The following is a 16,970-nucleotide window of genomic DNA, read 5'->3' as shown; positions in this document are numbered from 1 at the left end:
ACACTGTGTTTGGGCTTTTGGATGCGAAGAGTTTCCCTGAAATGGCGTTCCACTTCTGATGCCTGTGGTTTGGGATTTTCAAGGGAGCGAGGTATTGGGACGAAGGGACTCAGAGCAGGACTCTCTTCCAGCCCTGGCTGCCCGTGACCTGGCACCCGCTGGAGCCATCCTGTCCCGTCAGCACAAATCTGTGCCCTCAGCAGTTGGCCTGGGCCTCGGTGGGACGCTGGAGACTGGAGGCTGGAGCCAGCTCCGGGAGGGTGGGGGAGGGGAAGACAGGGCATGGCTCACCTGCTCAGATTCATCAGGCGGCCCAGGCTGGGGCAGGTGTGTGAGTGTGTGTGTGTGTGTGTGTGTGTGTGTGTGAGACTCGGGGGACCACACACGGGGTGGGATGGGGGGACAGTGATGGGAACTGAGTGGGGGCTGTCTGGGACTATCCCTGGGGGCAGGGACTGGAGGGGGTGGGAGGAGCCCCCTCCAGAGGTCTGGTGCTCAGTTGAGGGGGGACGGGAGACCCGGGCTGAGGTGTTGGGAGGCGGGTGGGGTGGGTGCGTGTGTCTCGGGGCTGAGCACATGTGTGCAGGTATGTGTGCAGCTGTGGCATCTTGTCACGGAACGGCCTGGCTCCCAGCTCCCTCAGGAGCCAGCTCTGCTGCTCTGTGTGGAAGGGGGTCAGGTTTCCCCGAGAAACCCCAGAATAGCCGCTGAGTGCCCGGAGGAGACCTGGCCTGGCCTCTGGGTGGCCGGTCTGGCCGGGTCCTGTCGTCCTGGCCCCTTACCCCCGGCCGCGTGAAGCTGCCCCCTGGACGGTGGGCCTCAGCCCCTGCTGCACACGCCGGGGGTGGGAGAGGCCTCCTGCCCTCCCCGTGATTAGAGCACCTGCCAGGCGCTGGCGCCACCCAGGCCCTCACGGGCATGAGGGGGGTGCTGACTGGGGTGGACACCCAACAGGAACCCTCACAAATAGGTGACAGCAGCTACTGTGAGGGTCCTGCCACGGAGGGGGAGGCGGGGACACGGTGAAGAGAGAACTGCCTCTCCTGTGCCCGTGGCCCTACCATGCGTCCATTCTTGCTGGGGCCCAGGGTCCGAGGGGGGCTCCAGGGTGAGGGGATGCTCAGGCCGAGGAGAGCCAGGAAGGGGCCAGGCAGGGAAGGGCCCAGCCTGTCCCGAAATAGGACAGCAGGATCTCCGGCCCATAAAAGGATCCTGGGACCTGGGCCCCAGGGACCCCAGGCAGCCAGGCCCAGATAAACGCGGCCACCTCTGCCCCGTGCTCTGCCCACAGCAGCTCTGGTGACCCTGCGCAGTGTCCTCTCGGCCGGCCGCAGACATGGTAAGGCTGCTCCCGGCAGAGTCCCGGGGCTGCTGGTGGGGAGCGGGGCTGGGGGCAGAGCCTGGGGCAACGGTGGACAGAGCCCCCGGGCGCAGGGATGGTGGGACCTGGAGCTGTGAGGGTCTCCCCGGGACGGAGGAGGAAGCCCAGCAAGGCTGGAAGAGGGCAGGGTGGGGGCCGAGACCGCACACCCTCCAGGAAGCTGCCATGGAGGTGGCAGGCAGACGGGGCCAGGACAGGCTCTGCCATAAACCATGTCTGTGCACGGCCGGGAAGCCCCCCGCCCCCAGGGCCCCCCTCCCATCAGGCTCCTCCCCACTCTGGTCTGGGTGACCTTCACCTGCTCTCACCTGGGTCCCCTGCTGTGGCCCTGCCTGCAGCCCCTGCTCCCTCAGGGCTGACCTGTGCGCCGGCCCCACCCCAGGGCCCTCCCCTAAGCTGCCTGGCAGCCGCGCCCATCTCGACGCCCACCACTTGCTCCCCTGGTCTGGGGGCTGGCTCTGGCCGGGCCTCCTTTTTATTTTTAATGTTTTATTATTTTTATTTTTTAATCCTCACCTGAGGATATTTCCCACTGATTGTTAGGGAGAGTGGAAGAGAGAGGGAAAGACAGAGAGAAACGTATCCATTGGTTGCCTCCCGCATGAGCCCGACCAGGGCAGGGGAGGAGCCTGCAACCCAGGTACCTGCCCTTGACCGGAATCGAACCGGACCCTTTGGTCCGCAGGCTGATGCTCTACCCACTGACCCACACCGACCAGGGCGGGGGCGTCCTTTCTAAACTACACACTCTGCGGGGTGTCTGTGCCACGTGTCCTGGGGCCTCAGACCTCCCTGGCCCGGGGGCAGAGGGCCCCTGTGAAGCCGGCGGCGTGTCCCCATGTCCCCGCAGACCGAGCGCCTGACCCCCGAGCAGGTCAAGGAGTACAAGGGGGTCTTTGAGATGTTCGACGAGGAGGGCAACGGGCAGGTGAAGACGGCCGAGCTGGAGCGGCTCATGAGCCTGCTGGGCATCAACCCCACCAAGAGCGAGCTGGCTTCCATGGCCAAGGACGTGGACCGAGACAGTGAGGCCGCACGGGCGCGGGGCCTGGGGAGGCTTGAGGGGGGCGGCTGCGCCCAGGCCCTCAGGGAACGTCCGCCCCCCTCCCCCCCTGCAGACAAAGGCTTCTTCAACTGCGACGGGTTCCTGGCGCTGATGGGCATCTACTGGGAGAAGGCCCAGAACCAGGAGGGGGAGCTGCGGGCCGCCTTCCAGGTCTTCGACAAGGAGGGCAAGGGCTACATCGACTGGGACACGCTCAAGTAGGGCCGGGCTGGGGGTGGGCGGGGCGCTGCCTGCGGGCTGCCACTCAGGACTGGGGGTGGGCGGGGCGCTGCCTGCGGGCTGCCACTCAGGGCTGGGGGTGGGCGGGGCGCTGCCTGCGGGCTGCCACTCAGGGCTGGGGGTGGGCGGGGCGCTGCCTGCGGGCTGCCACTCAGGGCTGGGGGTGGGCGGGGCGCTGCCTGCCGGCTGCCACTCAGGGCTGGGGGTGGGCGGGGCGCTGCCTGCCGGCTGCCACTCAGGGCTGGGGGTGGGCGGGGCGCTGCCTGCCGGCTGCCACTCAGGGCTGGGGGTCTGGGGGGCCTGCAGGTATGTGCTCACGAATGCGGGCGAGCCCCTCAATGAGGTGGAGGCGGAGCAGATGATGAAGGAGGCCGACAAGAACGGGGACGGGACCATCGACTACGAGGGTGAGGGGGGACGCGGGGGGGGGGGGCGGCTGGGAGCCCACAGCCAGGCAGGCTGGGCACTGACCTGACCCTCTGCTGCCAGAGTTCGTGGACATGATGACCGGAGAGTCCTTCAAGCTGGTCCAGTAGGAGCCGCTGCTAGGCCTTGGGATGCCTGCCCGACCAGGAGCCGCTACCCTCCCAGCCCCACCCACCTACCACGCCCTGCCCCACCCAATCCCATCCACCCACCTGCCCTGCTCACCCACCTGCCCCACCCACCCCAGAAAAGTAGCCAATAAACGCGCCCGCAAGACTCCTGTGGCTCCCCCGCCCCAGCCTGGCACAGATGTGGGTCTGGAAAGGGGGAGGGTTTCCCAGAGGCAGCCAGGGCGCACAGCCCAGCACCTGCTGTGATATCTGATCCCACCCATAGCCGCAGCCCGAAGGTGAGGCTGGTGCAGGTCGAGTCCAAACACTCACCCTGTCCACCTGCCAGGGTGGGGGGCGGCCCGAGAGCCCTCCCAGAGCAAGCCCTTTCCTGCAGGCAGAGGCCACTCAGATACAAACTTTATTCTCCAAAACACTGTGGAGGCTCAGAACTGTGGGACTTCCTCTGGGCAGAGGGCCTGCTGGGCCTGGGCCTGGGCCAGGGGCTGGGGCTGGATGTAGCAACCTGTGTGTGTGTGTGTGTGTGTGTGTGTGTGCCTGGCGTTGCATAGCAACGAGGCCAGGGCTGCAGCAATGTGCTGGACGTCTGGCCTTCCCGGGGGAAGGATGGGGAGAGTGGCTGGGGGTCTCCTGGGAGCACAGTGTGGCTGGTGGCATCGGGAGACCTTCCCCACCCCCTTGGAGAGACACCAGGGTGACAGCTGGGGGGGGGGGCGTGGCGGCTGGGCTTGGAGGCTCAGCTCCCCGCTCTTCGGGGGTCCCCGGGCTGAGGCCCCGGGGAGGGGGCGAGGCTACGGAGGAGGTGGCTCTTCCTGTCCGGGTTTGGCCATCCTGACAGCCTCGTCGTAGGAGGGAGGCAGCTCCAGGGTGTAGATGGGGCTGTAGGCGGGAGGGGTCATGGCGTCCAGGTCCAGCTCCGGGAAGGGCAGGGGCAGCCGTATGCCCAGCGGGTACTGCACGGAGCTGTAGGCTACGGGGAACCAGAGTGCGTCTGTGGGCTGGGGCTGGCCCTCGCCCGCCCACCCCCAGCAGGCAGGGGCCCTGGGGAGGTGTGGGCACTCACAGGTCACAGTGCTGTGTGCGGGGCTGTCGCTGTCCCCAGGGAAGAGTGTCAGGTCGCAGGGCTGAGGAGCCGTGGGCAGGGGCTGGGCGTGGGCCCGCTTGCGGAGGCAGCAGAAGCGCACGCAGCTGGCCGCGACCCCACACAGCAGCAGCAGCAGGACGGCGAGCAGGACGAGCCTGGGCAGGGGAGCAAGACCCTGCCGCTGGACGCACCTGCGCAGGCACCTGCTTCCCGATGGCCCACCACGTGAGGCAGGAAAGTGGACGGGGAAAGGAGACCAGAGCCCGGCCAAGGTGGCTCAGGGGTTGGGCATCAACCTATGAACCAGGAGGTCAGGGTTCCGATTTCCGGGTCGCAGGCTCGATCCCCAGCGTGGGGCGTGCAGGAGACAGCCCATCCATGATGCTCATCATTAATGTTTCTCTCTCCCTCTACCTTCCTCTCATAAATAAAGACATTTTAAAAGCATTAAAAAATCTATATCATTAAAAACAGACAGAGAGACTCTCCCTCCAGGCCGGACACCTCCTCCTGGCGACAGCAGGGCTGCGTCCGGCGCTGGCCTGGCTGCCTCCAGGCTCCACAAGTGGCCTTGGGCTCACTCCCAGGACACGCTGTCCTGGGCCGCCTGCACGATCCAGTGCCCAGGCCGGCGACCATGTTCCAGGGGCCTCCCCAGGAGGGGAGGCGGGCAGTGGGCTGGGCGAGCCGGCGGAGCTGAGGGTCCCGGGCGCTGGGCGGGGCCGGGGCAGGATCCCAGGGAGAGCGACCCGGGCGCTGGGGGCCGGAGGCTGCTCAGCCTTCAGGGCTGCGGAGGCCCCGCGTCTGACCGCCGGCGCCGGGCGGGGACAGCGCCGGCGACTGCCCTGCGCCGGAGCCGGGACCTGGCGCGCTTGCCCCGGGGAGACCGTCGGGCCGGCGGCGCGCCCGGCCTCCACTTACCCCACGTGCCACAGGCTGCTCCAGCGGGCGGGGGGCGGGCACCTGCGGGACGGGCACCTGCGGTCAGCGCGCCGCCCAGCCTCCCCCACGGGGGCCGGGCCGCTGCCCCGCGCCGCCCCTGCACTTACTGGTCCGAGGGGTCGCAGCTGCCGGCCGAGGAGCCCGGCGTCACCTGCGGGGACAGGGGTGAGCTGGGCTCGGCGCGGCGCGCAGACCCGCCCGCGGAGCCCAGCCCCGCGCAGCCCAGCGACCCACCTGCGGCAGCGGCAGGAGCGGCAGCAGCAGCCGCAGGAGCCCGCGGGCGGCCGGCGCCCCGGCGAGCATACTGGGCGCGGACGCGGAGCGCAGGCCCGGCCGCCCGCCGCTATATGAGGCCCCGCCCCGCGCAGGCCCCGCCCCGCCGTGTGGCCCCGCCCCCAGCCCCCACCCAGGGCCCCGTGACCACGCCCCGACTCCAGCCCTAAGGACCGCCCTCGGCGAGTTGATGCGCTCGCCCCCGACCGTCTGGCATCCTGTGGTCTCGAGGTTTGGGGGTGGTCTCAGGATTTGGGGGCCGGTCTCAGGATTTGGGGGCCGGTCGCAGGGTTTGGGGGTGGTCTCGGGGTTTGGGAGTGGTCTCGGGGTTTGGGGGCCGGTCTCAGGGTTTGGGGGTGGTCTCAGGATTTGGGGGCCGGTCGCAGGGTTTGGGGGTGGTCTCGGGGTTTGGGAGTGGTCTCAGGGTTTGGGGGCCGGTCTCAGGATTTGGGGGCCGGTCGCAGGGTTTGGGGGGGTCTCGCTCTCGGCTCAGGTGTCCTCCCAGGACAGAGGAGGCCACCCACGGCGCCCTGCAGGCGCATGAGGCTGGCCTGGGGTAGGCCCTGCTGCGGGCGACCGCCCTCCAGGAGCATTTTGCCTGAAAGCCATGCTCAGTCTGGGCCTGGAGTGCCCGCTGTCCAGTCGGCTGGGGAAGGCTGGGTCATCCCTTCCTGGAGGTCCCCCTAGTTCTCACCCCGCCCACCAGGCGAGGCCCCTTAGGCTCACTGTGCCCCTTGCTCCCCCATCTGGTGACCAGGCGCAGGTGGCAGCAAGTGCGGAGCAGCTTCCTGCCCGCCCATCACTGCACTCAGCACACCCCCTTGGGCTCCCTCCTGCCAGGATCTGCCAGGCACTACCCCTCGATCTCAATCTCGATCTCCGACCTCTGCCGAACCCCAGCTGTAATGCAGCCCCCAGGGCCCCTCCTGCCAGGCTGCCCCTCGCCCTCCTCCCTCCTGCCGCACTGCCTTCCAGGCCCATGGGGCTCAGGCAGGGCCTTGGCACTGAGTTCCAGGGCCCCAGCAGGAGGGCCACACCAGGCTTCAGGAGAGCGGCCTGCCCCTCTTGCGGGCACCCTAGGAGGCAGCAGGAATCCACCTGCAGGGCGAACCTCCTGGGGCCAGGCTGGGCCTGCAGGACCCCCCTCCCGCCCCCCCTTCCCCTCTGTCCGCCGGCTGAGGAGGCAGCTTGGGCTCCAGCTGGTCAGCCCCGTGCGGGTAGGAAGAAACCTGGTTCTGCCCACCGGACAGGAGTCCTGCAAAGTGTCGCTCTAGGGCCACTGTCTCTAGCTTGGGTGAGGGAGGTGGCAGGCCTCCAGGCCTAAGGACACCAAGGACAGGGCGAGGACGTGGCTCTAGCCTGGCGCCCTGAGCCTCTGCCAGGAAAGGCTGCAGTGCCCTCCTGGTGCCCGGCACGGTGCTGGACTGCGGGCACCATCTGGAGCTCCCAGGTACCTCTCCTGGGCCAAGGTTGGGGGGCGGCTTCCACTTTGAAGGGCCAGTGGTTCCCGGAGGCTGAGTCTGGACTCAGTTCAGAAAAGAGAACCCAACTCATGCGCTGGCTCCCCCGGGCCCTGGCTGGGTGTCCCCCACATTAGCTCCCTCCTTGCTTGGGGTCATCTGGGATCCAGGATCTGGTGAGGATCTTAGAGGGGGCTAAGTCCCCCCCCCTCCCACCCCCTCACCTTCTCGCTCCCCCTGGGCCTCTCTGGGTCCCGGCCAGTCTGACCTCCAGCCCAGCCCTGCCCGGCCGGTTGTCCCCCAAGTGCTCCAGGCACCACCTTCCAGCAGGCCCCCCTGAGGCCCCTGGGAGCCGGGGGACCTCACGACTTGTGGGCTGCCCTGTCTGTGGTGGTGGGCGGGGCTGCCTCCCCAGGGCTGTCCCCCTGCCCCACACTGTGCTCATGTGCGCGCTGTTGCCCCCCCACACACCTGCACACAGGGTCACATGGAAGGTTTATTGACAGACCTGCCTCCCACGGGGCAGGTGTGGGCGGGCTGGGGGCTGAGGGCTCAGGCTGGAGCAGGCTGTGCCAGGACTGGCCCAGCTGCTGGTTCCGAGTGGGCTGCAGGGAGCTGCACTGCCGGAATGTGGGGTCACACAGAGGGCTGCCCAGCAGGGGGTGCCAGCTCCCAGGCCTGTGGGTGGTCTGGTCTGGACCACAGACCCGGAGGGCCACGAGGGTGGGCAGGAGGGTCTAGGGGGCTCCGCGGAGAGAGCCCTGTGGCTTCAGGGACCGGCCAGCACCTGGGCCACAAAGAAGACTTTGTAGGTCTCCTTCACGTCGCCCCTGAGCTGCAGCAGAGCGGACGCCATGAGGGGGTGGTCGGGCTGGAATGAGAGGGGGAAGGCGGACAGCAGCCTGTGGTCGGCTGCCCCGCCCGCCTCCCCCGCCCAGGCCCACCCTGCAGCCCCTCCCTGGGCTCCCGGGTCGGAAGCACCTACATCGAAGTCGGCGGGCGGCGCCCAGGAGATGCTGAGGGTCCGGGTCTGGCCGCGCTCCACGGAGCCCTTGGCCGGCTCGATGGAGAAGCCCTTGTGCTGCAGGGCCGCCAGGCTGTCCAGGCTGAACTCCACCGTCTGCGGGCAACGGGGCTGCTGGCGCCGGCAGGCAGGGCTCCGCCGAGGGCGCCCAGCTCCGCCCGCCCGCCCAGCCTGGCCCGCAGGCGCCCTCCCACCCGTGCAGGGCGAGGTCAGTCCTGGGGGGGTCACCTTCTTGGCGGACAGCTGGGTGGTCCGGATGCAGCCCACCTGCAGCTCGCGGGTGGCCGGGGGGGCCGGCGTGTCCGTGTCCAGCTGCACGTAGTCCAGGGTCACCAGGATGGGCCTCAGCTCCTCAGGTTCTGGGATGGAGGAGCTGGTTGGGGGCCGAGGGGGAGCCCTCCTCCGCGGAGCAGGCCCCCCGGCGGGCGGAGGGGCCCTCGGAGGCTCACCCTCCCGGCGCTCCGGGCTGGCGGCGGCGGGGATCGTCGTCAGCGACTCCACGGGCACGTCCAGGGGGTCTCCGCCCTCCACGAACATCATGTGCTCGCGGGCCGCGCCGCGCAGCAGGAAGTCATGGGAGACTTTCTGGGACAGAGCACAGCGGCCGCCTCGCGCGGGGACTCTCCACCGGACACCCCCACCCCCAGTGGGGCCGCGCAGGGCGGCGGAGGCCGGAGCGAGGCCGGGCCACGCGCGCACCTTGTCGAAGAGCAGGACCTGCAGCCGGTCCGAGAAGTACAGGCTCTCGTGGTCGGGGCTGAAGGTCACGGTGAAGTCCTGCGCGGCGCCCGGGTCCATGACGCCCGACACCGGGACCACGCTGAACACGCTCTGCCCGCTGTGGTTCTGGGTGCCTGCGGGGGTGGGGGGGTGGGGGGGGAGGTGGTGGAGGGCGTGGCCGTTGCGCGCCCCGCCCCCGCGCACCCTGACCCGCCTCCGAGCCCCTCCCCCCGCCCCCGATCCCCCACGCCCCGCGCCCCCCGCACGCCACGCGCCCCGCACCCCACGCGCCCCGCACCCCGGGCCCCCCGTGGCCCCCAGCAGCTCACCCACGACCTCGGTCCTCTTGGTGCGCGCGGTGAGGAACCGCGGCAGCTGCTGCAGCTCCTCGTGGCGGGAGCGGGAGAGGCTGGCCAGCAGCACGGAGAACTTGATGGGCAGCGAGGAGTTGTTCTGCAGCTGCGGGGCCCCAGGGCGGCCTGTGAGCTGCCCATCCCCCCCCCTCCGCACCCCCTAGTGCCCCAGGGGGCCGCCTGGCAGAGGCACCGACGTGGGAGGACCGAGCGGGCGGAGGCCAGAGGCTGCGGGCATGGAGGTGGGGCCAGGGCGGGGCGGGTACCTTGAAGGTGGAGGAGACGGACTCCCTGGCGATCACGTAGCCCATGTTCAGGACGTCCCCTGCGATGGAGCACGTGATCATGGAGGCCACGCCGGTGCCCAGGAGGGTCAGGGTGAGGGTGCCCCTCTTGGTGATGATGTCCAGCGTCTCCTGGGCCTGCGGACACCGGGCCCTTCAGCTCAGAGCGGACACCGGGCCCCTCAGCGCGGGGCGGACACCGGGCCCTTCAGCTCAGAGCGGACACCGGGCCCCTCAGCGCGGGGCGGACACCGGGCCCTTCAGCTCAGAGCGGACACCCGGCCCCTCAGCGCGGGGCGGACACCGGGCCCCTCGGCTCAGAGCGGACACCAGGCCCTTCAGCTCAGAGCAGACACCCGGCCCCTCAGCTCAGAGCGGACACCGGGCCCTTCAGCTCAGAGCAGACACCCGGCCCCTCAGCTCAGAGCGGACACCGGGCCCTTCAGCTCAGAGCGGACACCTGGCCCCTCAGCGCGGGACGGACACCGGGCCCTTCAGCTCAGAGCGGACACCCGGCCCCTCAGCGCGGGGCGGACACCGGGCCCCTTGGCTCAGAGCGGACACCGGGCCCCTCAGCTCAGAGCGGACACCGGGCCCCTCAGCTCAGAGCGGACACTGGGCCCCTCAGCGCGGGGTGGACACTGGCCAGGGCGCTCACAGGGCTCCATTGTGGACGCGGCGGCCTGTGCAGGAGCCGAGGCTGCTCTGACCACCCTGCTCGCTGCCGGGGAAAGCGGGGCCAAGGGACTGGCTGGCCCTGGAGCCCAGCGGGCAGCTGCAGGCCTGGGCACAGCGTGGGCGGGGCAATGGGGTGTGGGAGTGGGCGGGGGGGCGGCCAGGACTCACCAGGCTGCTCTCATGGGGGGAGAAGGACAGCACCAGGTCCTGGGTGTCCCCCGCAGGCAGCTTGCTGATGGGGTTCAGCAGGTGGAAGGGGCCATTGGGGTTCAGTACAGAGAAGTTCACCTGAGGGCCCAGAGTCAAGGGGGGGCCAGAGGCCAGGTGCAGACCCCCTCCCACCCCCAGGCCCCCCTCCCACCCCCAGGCCCCCCTCTCCCACCCCCGCAGGCCCCCCTCTCCCACCCCTGCAGGCCCGCGCTGAGCGTGGACAAGGATACGGCCAGGTCCTCGGAGGAGATGTTCTGGATGTTCACCTTCTTGATGCTCCGGTGACCTGGAATGGGGCCAGGTGGTTCCTGGGGGCCAGGTGGTTCCTGGGGGCCTGGGTTCCTGGGGGCCAGGTGGTTCCTGGGGGCCTGGGTTCCTGGGGGCCAGGTGGTTCCTGGGGGCCAGGTGGTTCCTGGGGGCCAGGTGGTTCCTGGGGGCCTGGGTTCCTGGGGGCCAGGTGGTTCCTGGGGGCCTGGGTTCCTGGGGGCCAGGTGGTTCCTGGGGGCCAGGTGGTTCCTGGGGGCCTGGGTTCCTGGGGGCCAGGTGGTTCCTGAGGGGTGGGGGCTGGGCCCAATGAGGACTCACCTACAGCCACGTCACCGAAGTTGGAGATGGTGTGCCCTTTGTCAGACGTCACGATGATGGACGGGGCCACCGCCGGGCACCACAGCTCCAGGAACAGGGTGTTGTGGGGGCTGGGTGGGCAGGCAGGGCGTCTGAAGGCCCTGTGCCCAGGCCCCCAGTCCGACCCCAGCCCTGGCCCCAGCCCCCTGGCCCCGGCCCCACCCCCCTCCGGACCTGGGCCTGGGTTGGAGCAGAAGAGGGAGCGTGACCTTTGACCGGCCACCCCCGCCCAGGCCAGGGCCCCGCACCTGAAGCTCAGGGGCTCTGTCCCCTTCCTGTCTTGGATGTCGCCACTGGCAACGACGCAGGGGACCACGATCTTGTCAAACCTCCCCTGGAACGTCCTGGCCAGGGTGGCCCGGGCCACCTGGTACTCCTCGGAGCTGGAACAAGGCCGGCCAGTGGTACCTGCGCCCGTGCCCACCTGGCCCCACCCCCTCCCTCCCCAGATGGTCCACACGGCGCCTGCTCTTCAGGGCCCGGGCCCCGTGGGGGCCACACGGGCTGTGCCGGTCGTCAGACCAGCTGACCTCCCACCTTCCCTGATCCCTGTGGGGCCGCCCCTGACCCCAAGTCCTGCTCAGGAGCCTGGCCAGAGAGCAGGTTCCTGGAGCCGGAGGCAAAGGCCCAGGCCGGCAGGCGAGCCAGGGCCCGCTGGGCTCTCTGGGTCTCACTCTGGACCCGGGTAGGTGTTGGGGGGGGGGAGGGGCGGGGGGGGGGTTGCTGAGCTGGGATGTGGGAGCCATGGAGGGAGACTGTTCACAGGGACCAGCCCTGGGGCCTGGGCAGCCCACACCCAGGGAGGGAGCGCCTGGGGGCTGAGGCAGGGCCTGGGTGTAGCCGGGACTTCCAGGGTAGGGGTCTGTGGGGAGGCTGGGGCAGCGCGGGGTCCCCTCGCAGGGGCCTGGAGGGAAGGGGGGGCCTGCGCTCATGCCCACCTGATCTTGATCTCCTGCTGCTTCTGCGGCTGGGGGGCGGCGCGGGAGGCGGAGGCCCGGGAGGGGCGCTCCCGGCTGTGCATCCGCAGTAAAGACATGGACACCCGCCGCCGGTCCCTCCGGGGCGTGACCGCCTCCTTGTGGGACTGTGAGGCAAGAGGCCGGCTGAGGGGCTGCCCCACCCTCAGGGCGGCCAGGGCTGGAGCAGGGCTGGGGTGGGGGTGGGGGGCATGGCTGTGCAGGGGCCGGCGCCCACACCCCAAGTGGCTCCCTCAGGAAGACGGGGCAGGGGCTGGAGCCACAGGACGAGTGAGTGTCCGGAGGAGCCGACCTCCCTGTGCCCAGGCGACGAGGCACCAGGAGGTCAGAGCACTGGGCAGTGCACACAGTCCTCCAGGCCTCGGGCCGGTCCTCCTGCCCCTGCAGGTCTGGGCAGCCTGGCCCTGCCCGTGCCCTGGGGGCGTCCCCTCTCTCAGGGTCACACTCAGACGGTCCGCGCCCCTCGCCGGGTCAGAGGCTGCCTGTGGACCCTGCTCCTCTGCTGTGTCCAGTCCTCCCTCTGGTCAGACTCAGGGAGGGGAGGCCCCCCTGCTCCGAAGCCACCTCTGGGGTCCGCCCTCAGGGGGTGCTCTCCAGGGAGGAGGGAGGGGTCGCCCAAGGAGAAGTGGTAGCCCCTGGAAACAGCAAACATCTGCCCATGCTCCTGGCCTGGGGCCTGGCCAAGGGCCTCGAGGGGAGGGGTGGTCCTTGCGGAGCCTGCGCCCCACGCCCGCCTCTCAGAGCCCCGCGCACTTTGACCTCCCCGTCTTTAGCCTGGGCACGGATGGCTTGCTGGCGGATCAGTTCGTTGGACAGCACAGGCCGGAAGGTCACCTGGACCAGGCATTTCTGGGGGGAGAGGGTCGAGGGCAGAGCCGGCCCTGAGGGCACCCTGCCCGTCCCAGCACCCACTGCCCGCCTTGCACCCGCTGCCCCCCGCTCCCTGGCTCCCCTCCAAGGTCCTGCGTGTGACTCTCCTTGGGATTTCAGTGCAGCACGCCCCTTCCGGGAAGGCCTCCCTGACCACTCACTCCTGGAAGGCAGGGTGGGCTGCTGGGCATGATCGCCAAGCCCACTCTGCCCATGTGGGTCGGGGCCCGTGAAGGCAGCCTGGTGGGCCAGGACCCGGCCCACCTCCCACGAAATGAATGAGGAAGGAAACTTTGTTCTCAGCCTCTGAGATGCGGGGGTGAGTTCCTGCACCCGACCTGCCCACGACCAGCACAGCCGGCTTTCCACAGCTCAGCGGGCTCCCTGGGCCGCACAGCAAAGGTGCGCGACGCGTGTCAGGCAGGGGTGTGGCGTGTGGGGGATGAGAGAGAGAGGGAGAGAGGGGGAGGCAGGGGAGAGAGGGGGAGGCAGGGGAGAGAGGGGGAGGCAGGGGAGAGAGGGGGAGGCAGGGGAGAGACGGGGAGGCAGGGGAGAGAAGGGGAGGCAGGGGAGAGAAGGGAAAGGGAGAGGGGGATGGAGAGGGGCCCCCGTAATAACCCTTTGCAGGCCGTTCCCTAAGCAGTATGTGCAGTTAACACAATGCCTTTTACATAACCCTACTTACTGGAACCCGGGGGGTCCCGCCCCCCTGCCCCCCCCCCCCCGTGCCCCTCACGCAGTCCTCTCCACAGTCCCCCTCGCTCTCTGAGGTCCTGGGGGCGGGCTCTCTTCTTTACTGGGAAAAGCGGAGTCCGGGGACCCTGGACCGACCCAGTGGACAGACAGACACCTGTGCTCCTGGTGACCAGGCCTCTGTGCCCCCCTGGCTGCACTGCCCGAGCCCAGCCCAGTGCCTGGGGGACAGCGTGGTGCCCCTCCCCGGCAGGGCTGGCCTCTCCCTGGCTGAGCTCGCTGGCCACAGAGGCCCCTGACCGGCCTGGGTTGCAGGAGGGGCAGAGTGGACCCCATGCCTGTTGCGTCAGGTGGGCCGAGCCAGGCTGTGGTGCCAGCCCCCGCCCCCGCGGGCCCACACCCACCTTTCCTGGCAACACCGTCCCCACTGAGGGCGAGATGGTGATGGGCGAGTCGGGGGGCAGCAGGAACTGGAAGGACGTAGGCCCCACGGGGCAGGCGTCCTCGGAGCCGATGCGGGGCACGGAGTGTGTCAGCGAGTTCATGCTCACGTGGGCGTTGATCACGTGGAGGGCGGCCACCGACATGTCGTACAGGGCCGTGGCCGCAAACTTGACCTGGTAGTGGGACAGCTGCAGGGGCGGGTGGACGCCCACAGCCCGGCACGTCATCTTGAAGCACCTGCAAGCGGCCGGGGGGACGGGTCAGCTGGGCACCTGCTGCGGTGGGTCCCTCTGCGGCCGGCCAGGGGGCTGAGTGCGGGGGGCTCGGTGGGTCCCTCTGCGGCCGGCCAGGGGGCTGGGTGCGGGGGGCTCGGTGGGTCCCTCTGCGGCCGGCCAGGCGGCTCTGGGTGCGGGGGGCTTGGCAGGTCCCTCTGCGGCCGGCCAGGCGGCTCTGGGTGCGGGGGGCTCGGCACCGGGCGCCCAGGACGACAGTGTCACAGGCTTGGCTCACGACCCCGCCGTTGACTGCAGTGCACTTGGAAGCTGCTGTGCTCGCCCCCCCCCCCTCCCGCTCACACACGGAGAGGCAGCGTCTGCGGCTCCCTCACGATGGACTCGCTGGTTGGTTCTCCTCTGTGCCCTGACCAGGGATTGACCCCCCCCCCCCCCCGCCTCGGCGTTTCGGGAAGAAGCTCTCACCAGCTGGGCTACGTGGCAGGGCTCTGGGCACAGCTTGGTGGACAGTTAACATGTTAGTCACAAGGCCGAACGGCTGCTAAGGAGCAATTGCTGGCTTATTTGGTGAAACGTTCACTGACATTAGAGAAAATAAGACAGAACTGCTCCTCGGGTATCAGCCCCGGGACCCGACGGCACAGCAAGCGACCTGCCCCCGGCGTCGCAGAGGAACGGACACGGCTCACCCGGGAGCTCCGTCCGCACTTGCTCTGCGCGGGGCCCGCAGCGGCCGCTCCACCCGACTGCAGGCACCGGACGCCGTGCGGGGCGATGCTGCTGCCCGTCACCCTCGCGCTGACGGCCGTGCCACGCACGGAGACGCTGCCCGTGGACTCTGATGCCCACGCTCCACCGCCCGCAGCTCGTATTCCGACGCAGGCAGCTGAGCGGCACGGCGACAGCGGAGCGCTGCGCGGACACGCTCTCCTCCAGGCAGGCGGCCGGGCTGCCGGCCCCGCTGGCCCAGGTCCCCATGACGGGCGTGCGGCCTCGCTCCTCCCGCGGGACAGGGTGCTCCCCGGCGCCACTCACCCGTGAGCGCCTCTCCTCACGCGCCACGAGCTCACACGCAGCACGTCTCCCGCAGGATTCTGGGTCGTCTGCCTCTCACTCAGGTCCTCCGTCCAGCCCACATGTGTGTTCATGTGCACCCACACTCTCTCACACACGCACACCTCCACACGCACGAACCCACACGTGTCCACACGTGTCCACACATGCCCCAGCCACACGGAGCTCACACACGCCCACATACTCACACAAACTCACACATGCCCACCACACACATATACGCACGTACACTCAGACATATGCCCGCACATGCACAGTCATGTGAACTCACATGTGTCTACACTCACATGCATACAGGCACACCACGCACACACGTCCACACATGCACACCCACACTTACCCTCAAAGGCCCCAGGCATCTGTGCCAGGTCTAAGGAGCCCACAGCCAGCCCCCGCCCCCCCCCCCCACTCACCGGTTGATCTCCGACTTGCAGACGAGCTCGAAGTTGTACTCCTTGGCCTTCGTGGGCTGGAAGATGAGGTCGAGCTCCACGGTCTCCAGGGGCAGGATCGTCCCGAAGCCGTCGTTGGGCTGGATGTCCACAAACTGCACAGGAACCACGGGCACCAGGGAGAACACACGGCGTCTGCGGGCGCGCCACGGGGACTGCGGCACACGGGCTGGCGCGGCAGTGATGTGCACGCAGGTGCCCGTGTTAGTGTGCGGGCATGGCCGCGTGCATGTGAGCGCATGTGTCTCTGTGCACATGTGAGTGTCTGCATGCCTGTGAGTATGTGTATGCCTGTGCATGCCTGTGAGCACATGCTGTGCGTGTGTATTTGAGCATTGAGCACATGCTTGTGAGCATGTATGTGAGTGTTGCATGTGAGCACATGTTTGTGAGTGTGCATGTGAGGGTCTGCATGGGAGCACATGCTGTGAGTGTGCATGTGAGTGTCTGTGTGCATGTGAGCACATGTGTGTAGTGTGATGGACGGTGAGGTCTATAGAGGGGCAGCTCCAGGAGAGGACGGGCAGCCAGGGAGAGGCCTCGTCTGGCAGGAAGGGAGGCAGAGGATCTGGAGTCTGTGGGGGCAGCGGCCAGAGAAGGAGAGCGAGGAGGGATGGAGAAAGGCAGGGTGAGGCAGCGACGGGCAGGGGGGACGGAGAGAGGGATGAGCAGAGAGAGCTGGGCAGAAGAGTGGGGAGGGAGGCGTGGAGGGCAGGGAGGGGGAGGCGGCTTGGACTCTGGGTCAGCAGTCACCTGACCTGTGTCCAGAGCTTCCTGACTCAGTCCCTGCCCCCACGCCCGCCCTGCCCACGTGACGTACCTTGGGGACCCCGACGAACCCAAACTCCTGGGGCAGGAGGGAGAGGTTGCAGACGCTGACCGAGGTCCTGACGGCCTCGTAGATGGTGCAGTAGCCGAAGTCCACCTCCAAGGGGCTGAGCTCCAGGTCCGAGGTGGTGACGGTGGCGTGGACGGTGAACTCTATGGGCTTGACCTGACGGACAAAGGGCCAGCACATGCCAGTCACGGGCCACCAGGAGTCTCGCTGCGGCCGCGGGGCCCTCACGGACACGGCTCGCCCTTCAGAGAACCCCCTCTTCTGCCACCCAACCTGCAAGGACGTGGATGCCGCTGTAACAGAGGTGCCAATGGGAGACGCGGGAGTGAGCACATGTGTGCGTGTCCTGAGGATGCGTATGCCCGCGCACTGTGGTCTGGGTGTGAGGTCAGTGGTGGGTGGTGAGTGTGAGCAGGTGTGTGAGTGTGTGGCACATGGGGACTGGGTGCTGGGACCGCCTGCAGCCTGGGGAGCTCCCAGCCCCGCTGACCCACACTCCCCACCTGCCTCTCCC

The 16,970-nt window shown here is 69.0% G+C and overlaps 2 protein-coding genes across 2 annotated transcripts in view; both read right to left on the bottom strand.

Annotated features, from left to right (window-relative positions):
• Window positions 1–3,605: 3,605 nt before the first annotated feature.
• TMEM52 (transmembrane protein 52) lies at window positions 3,606–5,582 on the bottom strand. Its single transcript, XM_081086506.1, has 5 exons — window positions 5,484–5,582; window positions 5,357–5,400; window positions 5,229–5,270; window positions 4,287–4,462; window positions 3,606–4,193 (listed from the first exon to the last, which is right to left on the bottom strand). The coding sequence occupies exons 1-5, from the start codon at window positions 5,550–5,552 to the stop codon at window positions 4,015–4,017; spliced, it is 510 nt and encodes a 169-aa protein (XP_080942632.1). The 5' UTR covers window positions 5,553–5,582; the 3' UTR covers window positions 3,606–4,014.
• A 1,882-nt stretch (window positions 5,583–7,464) lies between these two features.
• CFAP74 (cilia and flagella associated protein 74) overlaps window positions 7,465–16,970 on the bottom strand; it is a 45,753-nt gene continuing 36,247 nt past the window's right edge. Inside the window, exons 23-38 of the mRNA XM_081086134.1 lie at window positions 16,439–16,612; window positions 15,580–15,713; window positions 13,820–14,096; window positions 12,468–12,701; window positions 11,814–11,959; window positions 11,124–11,258; window positions 10,837–10,946; window positions 10,482–10,537; window positions 10,210–10,329; window positions 9,346–9,501; window positions 9,056–9,185; window positions 8,706–8,860; window positions 8,456–8,591; window positions 8,235–8,365; window positions 7,968–8,102; window positions 7,465–7,853 (exon numbers count right to left, since the gene is read on the bottom strand). Of these exons, the coding sequence (XP_080942260.1) occupies window positions 7,752–7,853; window positions 7,968–8,102; window positions 8,235–8,365; window positions 8,456–8,591; window positions 8,706–8,860; window positions 9,056–9,185; window positions 9,346–9,501; window positions 10,210–10,329; window positions 10,482–10,537; window positions 10,837–10,946; window positions 11,124–11,258; window positions 11,814–11,959; window positions 12,468–12,701; window positions 13,820–14,096; window positions 15,580–15,713; window positions 16,439–16,612 (2,331 nt within the window). The 3' untranslated portion in view covers window positions 7,465–7,751. The remainder of the gene's footprint in view (window positions 7,854–7,967; window positions 8,103–8,234; window positions 8,366–8,455; window positions 8,592–8,705; window positions 8,861–9,055; window positions 9,186–9,345; window positions 9,502–10,209; window positions 10,330–10,481; window positions 10,538–10,836; window positions 10,947–11,123; window positions 11,259–11,813; window positions 11,960–12,467; window positions 12,702–13,819; window positions 14,097–15,579; window positions 15,714–16,438; window positions 16,613–16,970) is intronic.

Source organism: Myotis nattereri (assembly GCF_964212035.1).
Source record: "Myotis nattereri genome assembly, chromosome: 3".
Taxonomy (NCBI): domain Eukaryota; kingdom Metazoa; phylum Chordata; class Mammalia; order Chiroptera; family Vespertilionidae; genus Myotis; species Myotis nattereri.
The sequence above is the reverse complement of the archived record's forward strand: the minus strand, read 5'-3'. Positions and strand labels throughout refer to the sequence as shown.

Bases quoted from the DNA above. Each gene is read 5' to 3' on its own strand.
- TMEM52 (XM_081086506.1), bottom strand. From the start codon at position 5,552: ATGCTCGCCGGGGCGCCGGCCGCCCGCGGGCTCCTGCGGCTGCTGCTG. The intron at 4,463-5,228 runs GTAAGTGGAGGC...TCCCCTGCCCAG, and splicing joins AGCAGCCTGTGGCACGTGGG to GCTCGTCCTGCTCGCCGTCC. The intron at 4,194-4,286 runs GTGAGTGCCCAC...GGTTCCCCGTAG, and splicing joins CGCACACAGCACTGTGACCT to CCTACAGCTCCGTGCAGTAC.